This window comes from Antechinus flavipes, chromosome 2, assembly GCF_016432865.1.
Source record: "Antechinus flavipes isolate AdamAnt ecotype Samford, QLD, Australia chromosome 2, AdamAnt_v2, whole genome shotgun sequence".
Classification (NCBI taxonomy): Eukaryota; Metazoa; Chordata; class Mammalia; order Dasyuromorphia; family Dasyuridae; genus Antechinus; species Antechinus flavipes.
Window position 1 is genome coordinate 391,053,753 of NC_067399.1, and position 15,976 is coordinate 391,069,728.

Below are 15,976 nucleotides of genomic sequence, written 5' to 3' on the forward strand. Positions count from 1 at the left end.
TAAACCCTGAAATTTGAGTGGTAGGTGGTAGCAAAGATCTCCAAGCCAGATTCTGAAACTAATAAAAACTTAATACATTTTAAACTCACATGACAAAAAATACCAAAGTGCTTATTAGCAAGTATCACCAATAGAAGGCATGAGTCTCTGTAGTGGTAAAATTTAGCAGGATGATTGAATGTAACTGATACAATCAGCTGACAGTCATTTGAGTTCCTCCCTAACTTCTCTACCTATCCCCATGTTGTGTATATACATACATGGAATAGAAACTAAACTTTATAATTTAATTGGAAACTTTCTCTGCAACTTAAGTCTTAGATGCTCCCAGGTTTATGTAACCACTAAGTCAGGAGCAGGCTTTAAAGCCAGCTCTTCCCACTATGCCACAGAAGAAGAAAGAGATGATTACCTTACTAAAAGAAATTTTAAACTGATTATGAATGTGGGATCATAGGATTTACAAGTCTAAGAACTCCAATAGATAATTACCCAAGGCTGTGTAGCTAACCCAAATTGTCAAACTTGTGGGCCAACTCATACTGTGCTACTCCTATCACGTGCTCCAAATCTTAAGCATCTGTCACTGCATTTACAACTTTGGACAGGTTATGCCTTATTTTTAAAGGAGTTAAGTAACGTAGATAGCTTCTTTTGAGAGATCACCCAAAGATCTGGAGTTCTGGATGACAAGTATGATTTTTGAATCTCTAAATTTATATGAAAATTTGAGTAGTTTTGCAAATACTTGCAACCATGTCAGTGATTTTTGTGCAGGAGGATTAAAGAGGAATTTCATTACTCTTCATGTTCCATTAGAAAATATTGAATTTAATAGAAAATATCACATTGTAAATAAGTCCATTTATCCATTAGCTTAAAACAGAATTTTACTAATCACATAAAAACTTAACATTGAAATACAAGTAGAAAACACAGTATTCAAAAGTTCTGTCAGAGGCACCTGAATCACTCACAGGATTTCTTCCCCCCAAAATGGAGCCAGCAGCAACTTGTCATAGGCACATAAAAGATTAGATGATAAGTGAATGGAATGACTATGGCCATCTTAATAGTGGAATGAGCAATGGTAGAAATTACCATGGTGTCTACAAGAGGGACAATCGCATAAAATGTCTTATCATGAGCAAATCATATGTGGAGTACATGTTTAGTCATTCCTAATGGAGAAAGGTCCTAGAGGGGAGAGCCTATATACCTGATACATCTTCCTATTTCAGTTCTTAGTACATTGTCCACAGGGAGGATGATGACGAATGTTCACAATGATTATTACATGAGAGCAAAGTGCATAGGCATACATTGTCCACAGGGGGGGATGATGACAAATGTTCACTGAATGATTATTACTTGACAGCAAAGTGCATAGGCATTTTAAATAAGGGTGGGTAGACTGTCATGTGTAGCCTTGCACTTAGTGCAACATTCACATTCTGCTACTAAATCCAATATTAAGAAGTAAGGGATTTGCTGTGAAAGAAAAAGGAAAAAAGCTGTTTCTCCCTTGCCCACTTCACCTTGTCACTCATTAATCCTAAATCTAGTGTCTACTTTCCCCAGGTGTACTCTTTCATATGCTGCCAGAGATGACTTCTAAACAGAATGAGTGTTCACACTTTTTCCTTGTACAGTGGGCACAACTTTTTAAAAGTTTACATTAGGCATTTCTATTTTCAACTGTCCCTTATTTAGCAGGTAGAAATGACAAGCAGAAAACAGGCAATAACATAATTCAGAGAAAATCAAATTACAGTACAACACACCCATTTTTGTAAGCATCCGTCTTTTTAGCTGAGTACATACACTCTTTTTCATCAAAGTCAGATAAAACATTATTTGGAGTGGGCATAAAAGTAGTATTTGATCAATGAAATATTTTTGAGGGAACAGATCTTTAAGGAAAAGTATGTCTTTTTGAGGGATTGACAGCTGGTTCTGAGGGCAAATTAGTCACTGTATGGTTTCTTGGAAGACTGGCTTTTCTCTGTTTCTTTCATACTGTACAGTGGTTCCACTAGTTTGTTATGAACAAGCATCAATCCTACAAAAAAAAAAATGGTTAGCTTAGGTTTGAGGCATACCAAATAGTAATTTTTTTCCTCTGAGGCAATTGGGGTTAAGTGACTTACTAAGGTCACACAGCCAGGCCAGCATTAAGTGTCTGAGACCAATTTGAACTCAGGCCCTCCTGACTAAAGGGCTGGTGCTCTATTCACTGTGCCACCTAGCTGCCCCATCAGTCGTTTTCAAAGCCTATACCCAGAAGCAAATTTTTTTCCAATGTCTTCCTAGAATAACCTTTCAGATAGGAATTGTAGGTACACTGTCCCAAAAGGCTTCAGTACAGTACAGTGCATTCGGTACAGTTATATTTTAAAATAGCAAGTCATGAAACCTTTTCAGGGTGGTAAGACCTGCCCAAACTTTAAAAACTCAATTACAAAATCTCAGCATCAAAAGGACTCAGTAGATCTAGTCCATATCTGAACAGAAATAACCCATCCATCTATCTTGAAGATTATGCTGCTTGAAGATGCTCAGATGCTGCTCAGAGATGTTCTGAAGAAGTGGACAACATAATGCAACTATGAATTTGTACCTTCTGGATTTAGTCTCTTTATGCAGGCTAAGATTGCACTGCTGGTGGTTTCTCTAACTTTGCAATTTACTAATATCATCAGCTCTACTGGCCTAGCCTTCAAAGAACCCAGGGTTAGATGCATACTGTGATGAAACATATGAGTAGGATTCTGGTACAAGGTATATATATGGATTTTACCACAATCACTTTGCTTAAACTGAAGTTGCAGTGCCTTTATACCATGTGAAAAATCCTAGGGCACCTAGTCTATTATCTCAACATCTAGCAATGTCAGGCACTGAATTTAACTGAAAACTGAGAATCCTTACTGCAAGAGAATTAGATGGTAGCCTTTTATTCATATTTGTGATGTTTTATCTTTATAATTCTTTACATTCTTAAAAAAATCTTTACTTTCTTGAACAGTTGGCTCCCGTGAGCTTGTAGAAGTCAAACCCTAGTGAGGGATAAGACCTGCGAAACTAGACATTGAAACAGCCAAAGGTTGGAAAGTAATTTCCCCCTTTAATTTCCATATCAATCCTCACCTTGGAAATACTTAACAGTTTTCACTTTAAGCTCCAATGTGGCATCTTCATCACACACAAACACTGCACGGGGGTGCTGCTGGAAGGCAGATACAGTCCACATGTGACTTATCCCCTCCTCAATAGCCTTGTGCAGTGCAAATGCTTTGTGGGCTCCCGTAATTAAGATCATGACCTAGAGTTTGGAAAACAAGTGTAGCATTTAAAAAAATAGAGAGGGAATCATGACCTTATCATTAAACCATTTTTCTTGAGCCTATGTGTGCAGATATAAAATAGGGGAATTGGAATAATGCTCAGTTCATAAAATCTTAGAATGTTAATAGCAAATAAACTGATATTTATGCCATTGATACCATACCATACCAGCAGCTGGAGTGCTGGAATTAGGAATGGCTTTCATGTAGGAAGGCATTAGAGCTTTGAAGAATGCTATTTATAGGTAAGAAGAAAAGCAGTTGCTTCTTGAGACTGGATAGGATACTATAGCATCTTCACTTGAATGATCAATTATAGAGAAAATTCCCATATAGGTACAGGTTGTACTAAATAGAGGCAAAGGTTCCTTTCTAGCAAAAGCATCTATGTAGTTCTGTGAATTGGGGAGTAAGGAAGATCTGGGTTAAAACCTCATTTTTTGGCACTGTGTGACCATTTGAAAAAAATGAGTTTACTTCTCTGCCTTAGTTTTTTCATTTGTAAAATGGGTCTAATAGTGCCTTTAATATTTCTTTCACATGGTAAGGAGGTTCAAATGAGTCAATGTATGTAAGGCACTTTGCAAAGTTTAAAGTGCTGTATAACTATTTATTTATGTGAAGAGGCTATGGACACTTCATCTCTTCAACCAGTTCTAACAATAAACCTTGCTTCCAGTAAGCAAGGTGTCCCCTTGGCCTCCAAAATTTTCCAAGCTGTAAAACGGATGCTTTTACAGTTTACCTACCTGAAAAAAACTATAAAGGGGTTAGATGGCTGTAAAATCCCAAATCTTAAATCCAAAAAGGTGTAGCACCTAGTCAATAAGATAGTAGATACTTTAATGCCTACCAAAAAACATTAGCCAATGGGCTTTTCATGTATATAAAATCCTTTATTTTCAATTTTGTAACCAAATTTCATGACCCAAATATCAGAACTGAAACTTTTAAGAGCAACTACAAAGAAAGGGATAACACAATGGTTCTGTTTTGCTTCCTGGTGCATTTTGAGATTCAAAAATATAAGAGGACTGGGGGGAGAGGAAAGAGGGGACACGACTGGACAAGCAAGCAACATGTGCTTGCTTAAGAACTCTGTAACACCCAAGTATTCTCAATTCCAGGCAACACGTATTAGTCAACATTGACCATCCAAATCAGGAGCTGAGGCAACTTGGAAGACTAGAGCTTTTGGAGCTGCTTTCCTTTATTAAATTTTGTTTTACATAAAGTAATTATAATGAATAAATGAAATCCAAAGATTCTTTAAAAAAAAAAAAAGAATTCAACAACTCAAGTTCAGAGTTCCTAAAACTTTGGGAAGGTGGACTTTTCCTCCTCCTTCAAAAAAACCCAAAAAAACCTTTTATCTTGATATATTCTTACATCATGGCTCTAAGTAGATATTATACCTGTCCTAAAATTAAAAAAGCAAAACAGCAGTAAAAGTGATTTTGTGCCACCTAGGAATGGTGTAAACTTGGAAAGAAATCAGGTTTTCCAATTTCCTAGTGAGGCTTCTCTTCATCAAGGCATAGTTATGACATCATTTTGCAATGCTAAGGCAGAAGAAAGATTTTTAAGGTATTAACATTTTACATTCTTTGGAGGCGGGGAGGAGAGGGGGCAAAAATTCAATGTCAGTGGGGCAGTTAGGTGTCAAAGTGGATAGAGCACCAGCCCTGAAGTCAGGAGGACATGAATTCAAATATGGTCTTAGACACTTAACACTTCCTACTGTGTGACCCAAGGCAAGACATTTAACCCCAATTGCCTCAGGGGAAAAAAAAAAAATCTGGGTCAAATGAGCCCATCCAAAGTTTAAAACTGGGGAGAGGGGAAAGGCAAGAATTCTCTCCTTTGCAAAAGTTTGAGAAGATTCCTTTATATAGTGTATTTAAGATAAATTCAATTGGAAGATCAAAAATGTTTAAAGCCACTTCCTGCTGAAGGTCTATCAAGAATTACAATAAAGCATCCCTGAAATTTTAAAGTTGTTGCAAATACAAGAATTATCTCGAAACAAACTCAACATACCTATTTGGAAAGTTATAGTAATTGGAATCCAATTCAATTAGCCCTATTCACATTTGTCCCTCCAAATCACTGGACAAGGCACAGGTATCTGCTGGAAGAAAGTAAGACTTCCCCCAATACAGACTTGAAATGTAGTTTAAAAAAAAGTATCATGGGCTCTGAGCTTGTTCTATCTCATGTGCCAGCGTTAAATCTCATGTGGTGTAATTATACACCCTGGATAAAGAAACATCAAAACACTACAAAACAGAGGGCAATATGCTGTGAGTCTGCCAGAGATGTGTCCAACATTATTCTGGATGAGGAAGGAGGAGGCATCTTACTCATAAGAAGTCCTGCCCTATGGACAAGGCTCTCAAAAGGATGCATCAAAGAGATCCAGCTATCATCTCACCTCTCTGGCATCCATGACTGTACCCACACCAACAGTTAAAGCCATTGTGGGGACTTTTGAAAGATCTCCATCGAAGAACCGGGAATTGGCTAAGATGGTATCCATGGCCAGAGTCTTCACTCGAGTTCTAGACACCAGACTTGACCCAGGTTCATTGAAGGCAATGTGACCATCAGGACCAATACCTGCACAAGAAATAAGAGGCATCAGGAAGACATGAACCATACTTATCAATAGGGAAGATTAGCCTAAATTGTCAAAATCACTCATACCAGGACCCACTGACCAAAAAGCCATCAAAGGAACATAGCTATTTTGTGGTTGACCTTGGCAAAGTCTGTCTCTGCTTCAGTTTTTTCATTTAAAGTGGAAAGAACACCATCTCTAGCTATTTCACAGACCTAATTTAAAGATCAAGATGAGATTAATCATTTTTCAAAAAAGTTAAAATCCTGATACAAATATACAACTTTATAATTTATTACTAAACACAATATATCCTGGTTATATAAGTGACAACACTGCCTAGCACAAATTTTCAGACATGAGTCAAGACTGGCCCACTGCAGATTACATTTTAAAAGTTTATTTAATTAGTTTATAAAGCTTATCAAAGTGAGTCTCAGAGTTCATAATACTGGAGAAAAAAGGGTGTGCTGGTTATTGAAAGAAAACATGCTATGTGCATGCACACATAAGGTTGACTGTTATGGTACAAAATCATTTAAGCCATCCCTTGCTCCTGGCCAATCAATGTGTTCTGACCATTTGTGTGTCATACTCCTTGTTAGGTAAATTATGGAGGTATAAAACTAGGAAACAAATTATCCTTGCCCTCCACAAACTTTTTTCAAATTTTTTTTTTCCCAAAGGCAAATACTTCCTGCCTAATCCTTCCATAACTTAGTAGTTGAAAAATTATTCTCTTCCCCTGCCCCTAAATCTATTTGGTGGAGAAATTACTGATACCTTTTTTGTTTTGTTTTAATTTGTTGTTTGGGATTAAGTGACTTGCCCAACTTCACACAGCCAGGAAGTGTCAAGTATGAGACAGATGTCATCTAGCTGCCCCCACTCTGACACCTTGGAGCACATTAGAATTGCCACACTGAGCTCAGGCATGAGTGATGCAGAGTTCCAAGAATTAGGATAGAGCATCCCTGTCCTTCCTATCTAATTCTCAGACTTCTTATTCATTTTTATATTTCATTTTATTATTCTGTTATTGCTGCAAATGGCTGGGAATAAACTTAAGGAATGTATATAACGTTAGAACACAGGACTATAGGTTATCTAGTCCATAACCCTCATTTTATAAAGAAAGCTGAAGCCCAGAAGTCAAGTAATTTGTCCAATGTAGCAATAATGGAGACAGACAGTCAGGATTTGAAACCCTCTCTTCTGACTCCAAATCTATTGCTTTTTCCATGGCACCATCAAGTTTTTCCTCACCTCCAAGAAAAAGCTCAATTCCCCCAGCTTCCTTGATCTTCTCTTCAAAAGCATCACATTCTGCCTGTAGATCAGCTGCATTTCCATCCAGAATATGGGTGTTTGTAGGACAAATATCAATGTGTTTGAAGAAGTTGTTCCACATAAAGGAGTGGTAGCTTTCATCGTGGTCACGTGGGAGACCTAAGGAACCACAGCATCATTGTTACCTTCCTGTCCTTTCCCAAAAGTAATTTAAAGGCCACTTCATAGAACCAATCAATCAACAGGTATTTATTAAACCCTTAACTGTTGGTTAGGTGAGTACACACACAGTAAATTATGGGAGAGAAGAGAGTAGCACCTGGGGATTGAGTTAGAAGAAACTCCATCTGACTCAACTTATAGCTGACAAAGAATACCTTCTATAGCTTTCCTGACAAGTGATTCTCCAGCCTGTCCTGAAAGCCTTCCAATGAATAGAAGCTCAGTACCTATTGAGGCAACTTATTCCATTTTTGGAAAGTTCTCCATTGTTATAAATGTTCCTTGAGCTAAAATCTGCTTTGTAGCTTCTACTCACTGCTTCTAGCTCTGCCCTCTGGGTCCAAGAAAATGAAACAAGTCCATTTTCACATTACATTTTTCAATTATTTGAAGAGAGGTATCATGTGCTTTTCCAAGTCTTCTCTTCTGCAGACTAAATCAAATTCTTTCAGCCCACCATGTAGCATGACATGACATGTTTTTTTACCCTCTGGTTTGCCTTCAAGTTTATCAATGTCCATTGGTCAATCATCAAGCATTTTATAAGTGCCTACTATGTACCAGGAACTACAAGACAGAATATCGTTACAAAAGAGTCTTTGTACTTAACAACAAGGGACTTATATTTTACATATTCACAGATAACTAATATAAGATGCAAACAAAATAAACACACATATACACATATACAAAATTGGGGGTGAGGAGAAACCTAGGGAAGAATACTAACAAGAAAATCTGGAAGAGTTGCTTGAAGTGAAATTTGAGCTAAACCTTGAAGAGAGGTAGGATTCCAAGAGGAAAAAGGAATGCATCTAGCTATAGGGATAGGCTGGGCAAAGATACAGAATGTTATGTGTAGACCACCAACTTAGTTTGGCTGCAACATATTGTATGTGAAAGGGAGAAGTGATGAATATATAATTAGCCTGGAAATATAGACTACTGCCAGACTGTTAAGGGCTTTAAATACCAGAGGAAATTATATTCTAGAGAGAACTGGAAGCTAGTGAGCTTGAAGCAGGGAGATGACATGGTCAGATTTGTGTTGCTTTTAGGAATTATCATTTTGTGAAGAATGTTTTGGAGAAAGGAGACTGCATGCTAGAAAACTAGTTAATAAGGTATTGATTTCAGTGGTCCAGGTAAGAATCATTTGAGAGTCTGAATTTGGTGCTTTGTTGTGAGCAGAGAGAAGTGCATGAATGCAAATGAGGTTAAAGAGGTAGAAATGATAAGATTTGGCAACTAATTATGAGGGGAGAAGAAAAGAGAATTATTCTAAAGTTGTACACCTGGGTAGATGAGTGGTGGTGCCTTAAAAAGAAATGTTAGGAGAAAGTGAATTAAACAGAGCCAGGAAAAGTATACACACAAAGACTACAATGTAAAAAAAACCCAAAAAACAAAAAACCAACTATTAAATGTTTTGAAATTATAAAGAACAAGCTTGGCCAAAACCCTTCTTCCTACTCTGCCAAAGTTGAGATTTGCATTTGTGGAACAGGAAAATATAGACAATGTACAGTAGCCCAAAATATGTTATGCCAAAATCTATTTCAAGAAAAAATAGGGAGAAGGAATGATAAAAGGGGCAAACTCCAGAAGGGGGTGAAATACTAGATTGGTAGAATATTTGACACTGAATAGGACAATAATGCAAGGCATTCAAGTTGACCAGTTAACTAAAAGATCAAGTGTTTCAAGCGACAAATGAGCTTAGAGTCTAGGAAAAGGGCTGGAAGGACCAGAGATTGTAAAGAGGAATAAGACAAAAGGTCATAACTGGATAAAGGAATTTCAGAGTTTGGAATTGAGAAGGTATAGAACACTTGTGAATGATGAATGATGTATAGTTAAGGTAGGGTAAAGGTAAAGATCAAAGGAATCGATGTTAATAAACAGAGAAGCAAAGTCCAAAAAGTGGGGTCCATATTATTATACTATGCTCCAGAAGTAATGGGGAAAGTATGGTTTTTCTGAGAAAGATCTGGGGCTTGTAGTGGCCTGCTAGCTAAATGGCAGCCAAATGAACTAATGAGATCTTAGGCTGCACTGAGATAAACATAAGGTCTAATATTAGGCAAGTGATAGTGTCTCTATCCTCTGCCCTGATCAGACCACATCTACTCTTAACACCTAGTCAAGAACTCTGGGACTTTTTCAGAATAATGTTTTTAAATGTCTATGATAAAATATATAGGATTACAATGCAAAACAATTATTCTGCAATGCAGTTTTCATAATGTTTTTTAAAACCAAGTTAATGGACCCCAAGTTAAAGATTCCTCCTCTAAAAATACACCTGTGTACTAAATAGCTGAAGCAGAAAGTTTTAAAAGTTGCCACTCCTTATTTACTATATACCATTTCCATAAAAAGAGAGCACAAAGTTCAATTGCAGACAACTATACTATACATGCTACCTAGCATGCCTAGGCCTTAAGCCCCCATTATCTCTTGTCATTCACTTGACTAAAAGACCTTTTCTACCTGGGAATATCAAACCAAGATTAGAAAGCTGCCATTGCCTCAGATACCATCTTCCCACCCTAGGCCCTTGAAAAATCACTTACCTACATACTCATCCATATTAAATGTCTTCACATACTTGAAGGAGAGGTCTCCATTCTTATAATATTCAATCAGCTTCTTGTAGCACTCAAGAGGGGTGCTCCCTAGAAGGGAAGTCAGTAAGTGATCCTTTTAGGTGTAGAGGTTTGTTAGTGTTGCCCAGAAGCCAAAATAGCAACCTGAAAAAACCTTTTCTTGGGACCACACCTATCCTAGGTCAGATCAGAAGCCCTATTCTCTTTCTAATGAAATACTCTTTATTTTTCCAGAAAGTCTGATTGAAGGAAATTCTCAACTTCACTGCCAGGCAATCTTTAGTTGAAGTTCAAATTCAGCTCAATTCTAATTTTTCATGTGATAGTGTATTACAGATTTTAACACAATTGTATGTAGCATACTATTGTCACCCCCCCACCCCCCACTTCCACAAGTCTCTTTCCCCTCTGGTTTCTCTTGTATTTTCCACAGTACAGAGCTGTCCAGTCACATAGCAGGTATAAGGAAAGATTGCTTTGTATAGTTATTTTGGGCTCAACTGATCTCCAGTGAGACCCAGACCTTCCTATTGCTCTTAAGAGAATAGTTGCTCAAACTCTATAGCTTTTGGCCATCAGCTCCAATGGCACTGAGATTTCTGAGAGATGTCCTTGGGAATAAAGACAAATATAGGTGAGGAAAACCAGGTAAGGGAGCAGAAATGGCTGAATATAAAATCCATCCTCACTGTAAAAGTAATTCAGTATTCAAACCTTATGTCTGGTAAGTCTATACGTAATTCTATAGAATCCATTTTGAAAGGTTTGCCAAGTACTCTGCCCATTTTGTTCTCCCTCACACAACTCTTGAGGTAGGTGCTAATATGATCCACATTTTTTAGATAAAGCTTAGAGCTTAACTTACCCTGTCATTCAGCTAATTATGTATCTAGTTGTAAGATGTTGCAGCTAAAAGAAGCTCTAAAACTTTAATCCTGTACCAGCCTAGTCCGAGTTCCGATAAGTAAGATCTGTCATGTTTCCCTCTTATTTATTGACAAAGTGATTGCCTAAAGTAATGTGCTTTGTTTTTTTTTTTTAAATAGTTTTGTAAGCTCAATGAAGCTTTTAGATAAATCCCAAGTTTCCCCTACCACCCTCCACTCCAAAATACCCAGCAAACTTTTATATCTTTGCCCATAAAATAGCATCTCAGCTATTTTAATCTAGACCATAATTTGAGCAATATTTGGTGAAGCACCACATGGCTGGAAGGAAAAAGGGAAGTGTATTGAATATGAGCTTTTAGATTCCTAAGGGAAGCTAATCCTTATAACTTGTAATTTTCTTATAACTTTTCAGTTATAAGTTAGTATAACTATACAAGCTCAATCAAAAGATCAACAAATGGTAGACAATTATTATTCTGGAATGATTTAGAATGTCATGTCTGAAGGCACAGATCGTTTAATGAGTTCTGAAAGTTCCTTGCAGTCCTCCTCTTTAGTGTTTTGAGAACTTCTACAGAGTAAGAAATACTACACAAGGAATCCCAAACCTTTTTGCTGACTAAACAAAACTCCCTAGACTTCTAGATACCTCATCCTCTCCCCTTATACTACCCCATCACAACTCTCAAAAGGACCTTGTGACTTACCTGTGGGAAGCCCCAAGGTGAAATACCTATCAGGCCCTGGATGAAACTGGATGATTCGGTTTCTAATGTATTTGGCAGCCCATTCACTGGCCTGAAGGTAATTTTCTAGGATAATGAGTTTCATGGTGCCCTGTATAGGGATTTACCAAAAAATAAATGAGACATCTGAAACAAACATTTCTCCCTTAGAGCAGCCAGTAAGGAAGCCCCAGGGAGTTCTGAACTGTTAATATATAATCTACTACAATCCTCTCGTCCTGCTGCCAGAGGAGACATTCTACTATGCTCACCCACACATCTAGCAGGCCCATCCCACTAGTCCTCATTACTTGCCAAGAATGGGAACAAAAGACCCTAGAGACAACTGCTAAAGGTAGGATATCCTAAAAAATAATGGCTCGAATATAAACAGCATTTCCACTCATTCTTAGAATGAATGAGGCAACAAATGCCTTCATGGGGAAAAACTTTCCAACAATTAAAAGTTGGAACAGCTTGTTCCTTTAAGTAGTGAGTTCCTAGATATCTAAGCAGAGGTTAATTAACCAGCAAACATTACTAAATACTTAGTATGTGCCTCGATATTGGGGTACAATGTTCCTGGCCTCATGGACCTTATCTTGTCCAGTTCGTTATGGAAAATATGCTGCATCTGGAAGGTTTACCTAAAGCCTTTACAAATTCCAAGATTCTAACTCAAATGTCCCTATCTAGAAAAAAATGATTTCACTAGTCACTTCCTCAAGTAGGTAGTATACTCTAACTTCCTCTACTCTACATTGGCAAGGGCCCGGGCATTCAAACTCTGGTCTCCTTTCTAAATCCAGCACCCTATTCCAAACTCATTTGTAAGAGATTTAAGGGACTGGGCTGGAAGTACAGTTCTGATTTTAGAGGAGGGGGTGTGGAGTTTAGAATTTGGAGTTGGAACAAATGATATTAAAATCCTGGCTCTGCTCTTCACAGATAGCTAGGAGGTAGGCAGCAGATAAGCTTCATCTTCCCGAGTTCAAATGCGACTTCAAATACTAGCTGTGTGACTGTGGGCAAGTAACTTAAAACTGCCCATTTCCTCATATGTAAAATGACCTGGAGAAAGAAAAGGCCAACTATTTTAGTATCTTGACCAAGAAAATCCCAAATGGGATCAAAGTGTAAGGCAGGACTGGACAACAACAAAAACTATTCTTTACAAACCTTTGTGACCTTGTGGAAATTCCCCCTCTGTTGTCCTTTACCTGTTAAACTGGACAAGATGACCTAAGACTTAAACCTAGTTCTGTAACAGCTCAAAGGGATGGTTATGTGACTCAAGGTACAAAAGATTATAACATTTGTCCATCTTACCTCACATGTATGAGTCATATAGAACAATTCCTGTGAAACCAATAGACTAAATAAATGGAAATTTATTACAATGGGCAATGTCTGTCTTTTTTTTTTTTTTTTTAAATCTCCCTTAGCACAGTCCTGTCCGACTCTCCATGACGCTAATTTGGAGTTTTCTAGGCAAAGATTCTGGAGTGGCTTGTCATTTCCTTCTTCGGCTCATTTTCCATAAGAGGAAACTGAGGCAAACAGGCTTTAAGGGCCTTGCCTAAAGTCCCACTGCTGGACTGAGGCTAAATTTGAAGGTCTGACTCCAGGCCGGACACTATCCACCTAGCATCCCACCTGGAACATGGTAGGCGCTTAATAAGTGCTTGTAGACCTGACTCTAAAGGGACCGCTCCAAGTACACAAAAAGGAGAAAAGGGCTGCTTCCTTCCCGAGTCCCCATCGCCCCTTCAGTTTCTCTTTCACTCTGGGGCTGAAATGTAAAGCCCAGCATCCAGCTCTTCTTGGGCCTCAGTTTCCCAGGTCTCCGGGGCCCTAGAATCGCTTCTAAGGAGTTTCCGTCCCCGGGGTCTGAAGGAAGACCCTCAAAAGCTCGGTCGGGTCTGTAACTCCCCACCGCTCCCGGGCAGAGGCTGGGGCTGCACGGCCCGCGCCCCCGCCGCCGCCGCAGCGCGCACTCCCGCCGGGCCGCGCACGCCCGCGCCTCCCCCGTACCCCGCACGCGCCGCGCGCCGCACTTACTTGTCCCAGCTCCCGGGCTCCTGCGACGCCGGAGACTCTGCGTGTGCAACTCCTCCTGCTGAGCTGAAGTCATATGACTCTCAGGTCACGTTGCAATGGATGCTGACTCAGCATCCTCCTCTTTCTCCCCTCCCACCCGACCCCGTCCCCTTCCCAGCCCGGGCCACGCCCGAACTCCAGACACTGGCCTAAGGACCGCAAGGAATTCAGACTTTGTCTTCTTAAAGCCCTAGGACAGAGTCTGGCTTCGGAGCTGCCTCCCTTGGGATACAGGGGTTTAGCGTTGAGATCCTATTGTCCGGGGAGTATCTTTAATCTATTAATAATCTTTAATCCCCTCTGCTTGGTGCAACCCATCGACCTCTTTTCTGAAGGCACAAAATAACCGCAAGATTATAAAGGAAATTGTTTATATTGACATAATTGACAATATTTTAAAAAATAAATTTAATGGACCCAAAATTAAAACTGCTGTTAGTCCAAGCCCCTCACTTTACACTTGAGAAAACTGAAGGGGAAGGGAGTAGCTTGGGGGTGATGTCCCTAGTGTGCTTTAGGTCACACACTCCCAAGATTTTGTAACTTCAAATCTAATCTTTTTAATACATCAGGCTGTTAGTGTCAAGCAACTCTCATGCCCCTTCTCACTTTGTCCCTGCTCAAGGAATTGTAGTGCCCCTCTGTGTGGTTCAGGAATGGTGAGGGGGTCACCATTTAATAAAAAAAAAAAAAAAAAAAAAAAAGAGCTGGAGAGATCTCTAGAAGCAAAGCAAAGTTTATTATACGTTCTCATGAGAAGCCTCACCCAGGAGCAGACAATGGAAGAAAGGAAGCACCTTCAGGGGCAGGGTCGACACTTTTAATCCCTAACACAAATACCTCTTTCCACCACTGACCCTCATTGTCATTGGTTGAGGATCTTATATTCTAAACTCAAGGAAACTACCCAAGAAATTGAACTTGAACTTGACCAATAAGTACATAGTTGCCCATGTTTGACTGAAATAGGGAGAAAATGATGTCATGAGAGAAGAGCAGGAAGGGGACTTAGGTATGCCCTTGGATCAATGCTCAAAGTCCTTCAGGCCTACTCAAATTCTGAAGTAACTGAAGCCTTACTCAATCTAGAAAGATCTCATCTCATCTTGTTCAGTTCCCCCTCTTATTTGTACACTGAGATCTCTTCAAATTTTTGTAACATAACTTCACATTCCCTATGTAGTTCCTCATCCCCTTCTGGCTCCTGTTGGTCCTCTTGGGCCACGGGCTCCCACCCTTGTCCTTTTAACACCATCAAACATACCCTTCAGTTTTCTCTTCCAACCTAATCATTCTAGACAATGCGTTTTGGACTATTCTGGTTATCAATCAGATCAAACAAGGTATGCAGATAGGGAGTAATATAACACCACTAAGAGCTGTAAGGCCAAATCAAAGGAGCTGCTTCCACCAGCTTTCCCAAACTAGGACCACCAGGAAATATTGAACGGTGAGGTTCAAGTCTGTATAGGAACATGAGCAAATTTCTTAATGTTCTTAGTGATTTCTTTTACTAGATTTCCATTGTCATCAATCTTTATACAACATGTTGATAAACTTAGTTTCGCACAAACTCCCCCTTCCTCAGCCAACAAATAGTCTCGCACAAGTCTATGTTGTAAAACAGCCTCTCTGGTTTGAGTAGCTTGGTCAGCCAAAAGATCTAGTGCCTCAGCCATCTGATTGGTGATAATCTCTACAATTGCTTGAACCCTAATTGTTTTGCTCAACATATATTCCATCTTGAGCCCAGGTGGCTGGCCCATACTCTTTAACTATTCTTTCTGGAGGCCAGGTGTCACCCCTGTTTCGCATCTCCAGTCTAAACCCTGTTTCCTTCTTCCCAAATCATCGTACAATTGAATCCCTAAATATTAGTTTGCCTGTTCAGGAAGAAAAAAAAATTTTGGCCTTTTTAGTCCAATATAACAAATCCCTGTCCAATTAAGAGGTAGGTGAGTATAGGCAGTTAAGCCACAGATCCTTTAGAGCAGGTGCTTCCCTTGAAAATATGTCTGAACTATTCCTTGTAAATGGATAATATTGTTGGTCTCTCATCCTTAGGGAACCCCCTCCCCTACAAAGATGACATACTGACATTTCCATAAACCAATTACAATTGGCAACTGGCCATTGATCTGTTAGGTTAGAGGTATTCCAAAATGTGGGAATA

At 39.1% G+C, this 15,976-nt stretch overlaps 1 protein-coding gene across 2 annotated transcripts; it reads right to left on the minus strand.

Annotated features, from left to right (window-relative positions):
• Nucleotides 1-872: 872 nt before the first annotated feature.
• GNPDA1 (glucosamine-6-phosphate deaminase 1) lies at nt 873-15,715 on the minus strand. Of its 2 annotated transcripts, XM_051978626.1 has the most exons (7): nt 13,765-15,715; nt 11,686-11,815; nt 10,056-10,157; nt 7,234-7,416; nt 5,782-5,966; nt 3,151-3,325; nt 873-2,062 (listed from the first exon to the last, which is right to left on the minus strand). In XM_051978626.1, the coding sequence occupies exons 2-7, from the start codon at nt 11,807-11,809 to the stop codon at nt 1,968-1,970; spliced, it is 864 nt and encodes a 287-aa protein (XP_051834586.1). In that variant the 5' UTR covers nt 11,810-11,815; nt 13,765-15,715; the 3' UTR covers nt 873-1,967. The 2 variants fall into 2 exon arrangements, with proteins under 2 accessions (XP_051834586.1, XP_051834585.1); XM_051978625.1 differs by lacking the exon at nt 13,765-15,715 and having other exon boundaries at nt 11,686-13,656.
• Nucleotides 15,716-15,976: the final 261 nt, after the last annotated feature.

Excerpts from the sequence above, each read along its gene's own strand:
- GNPDA1 (XM_051978626.1), bottom strand. The coding sequence starts at position 11,809 with ATGAAACTCATTATCCTAGAAAATTACCTTCAGGCCAGTGAATGGGCT. Across the intron at positions 10,158-11,685 it reads CACCTTGGGGCTTCCCACAG|GGAGCACCCCTCTTGAGTGC; the intron begins GTAAGTCACAAG and ends CTTCCCTTCTAG. Across the intron at positions 5,967-7,233 it reads AATTGAGCTTTTTCTTGGAG|GTATTGGTCCTGATGGTCAC; the intron begins GTGAGGAAAAAC and ends TTTCTTGTGCAG.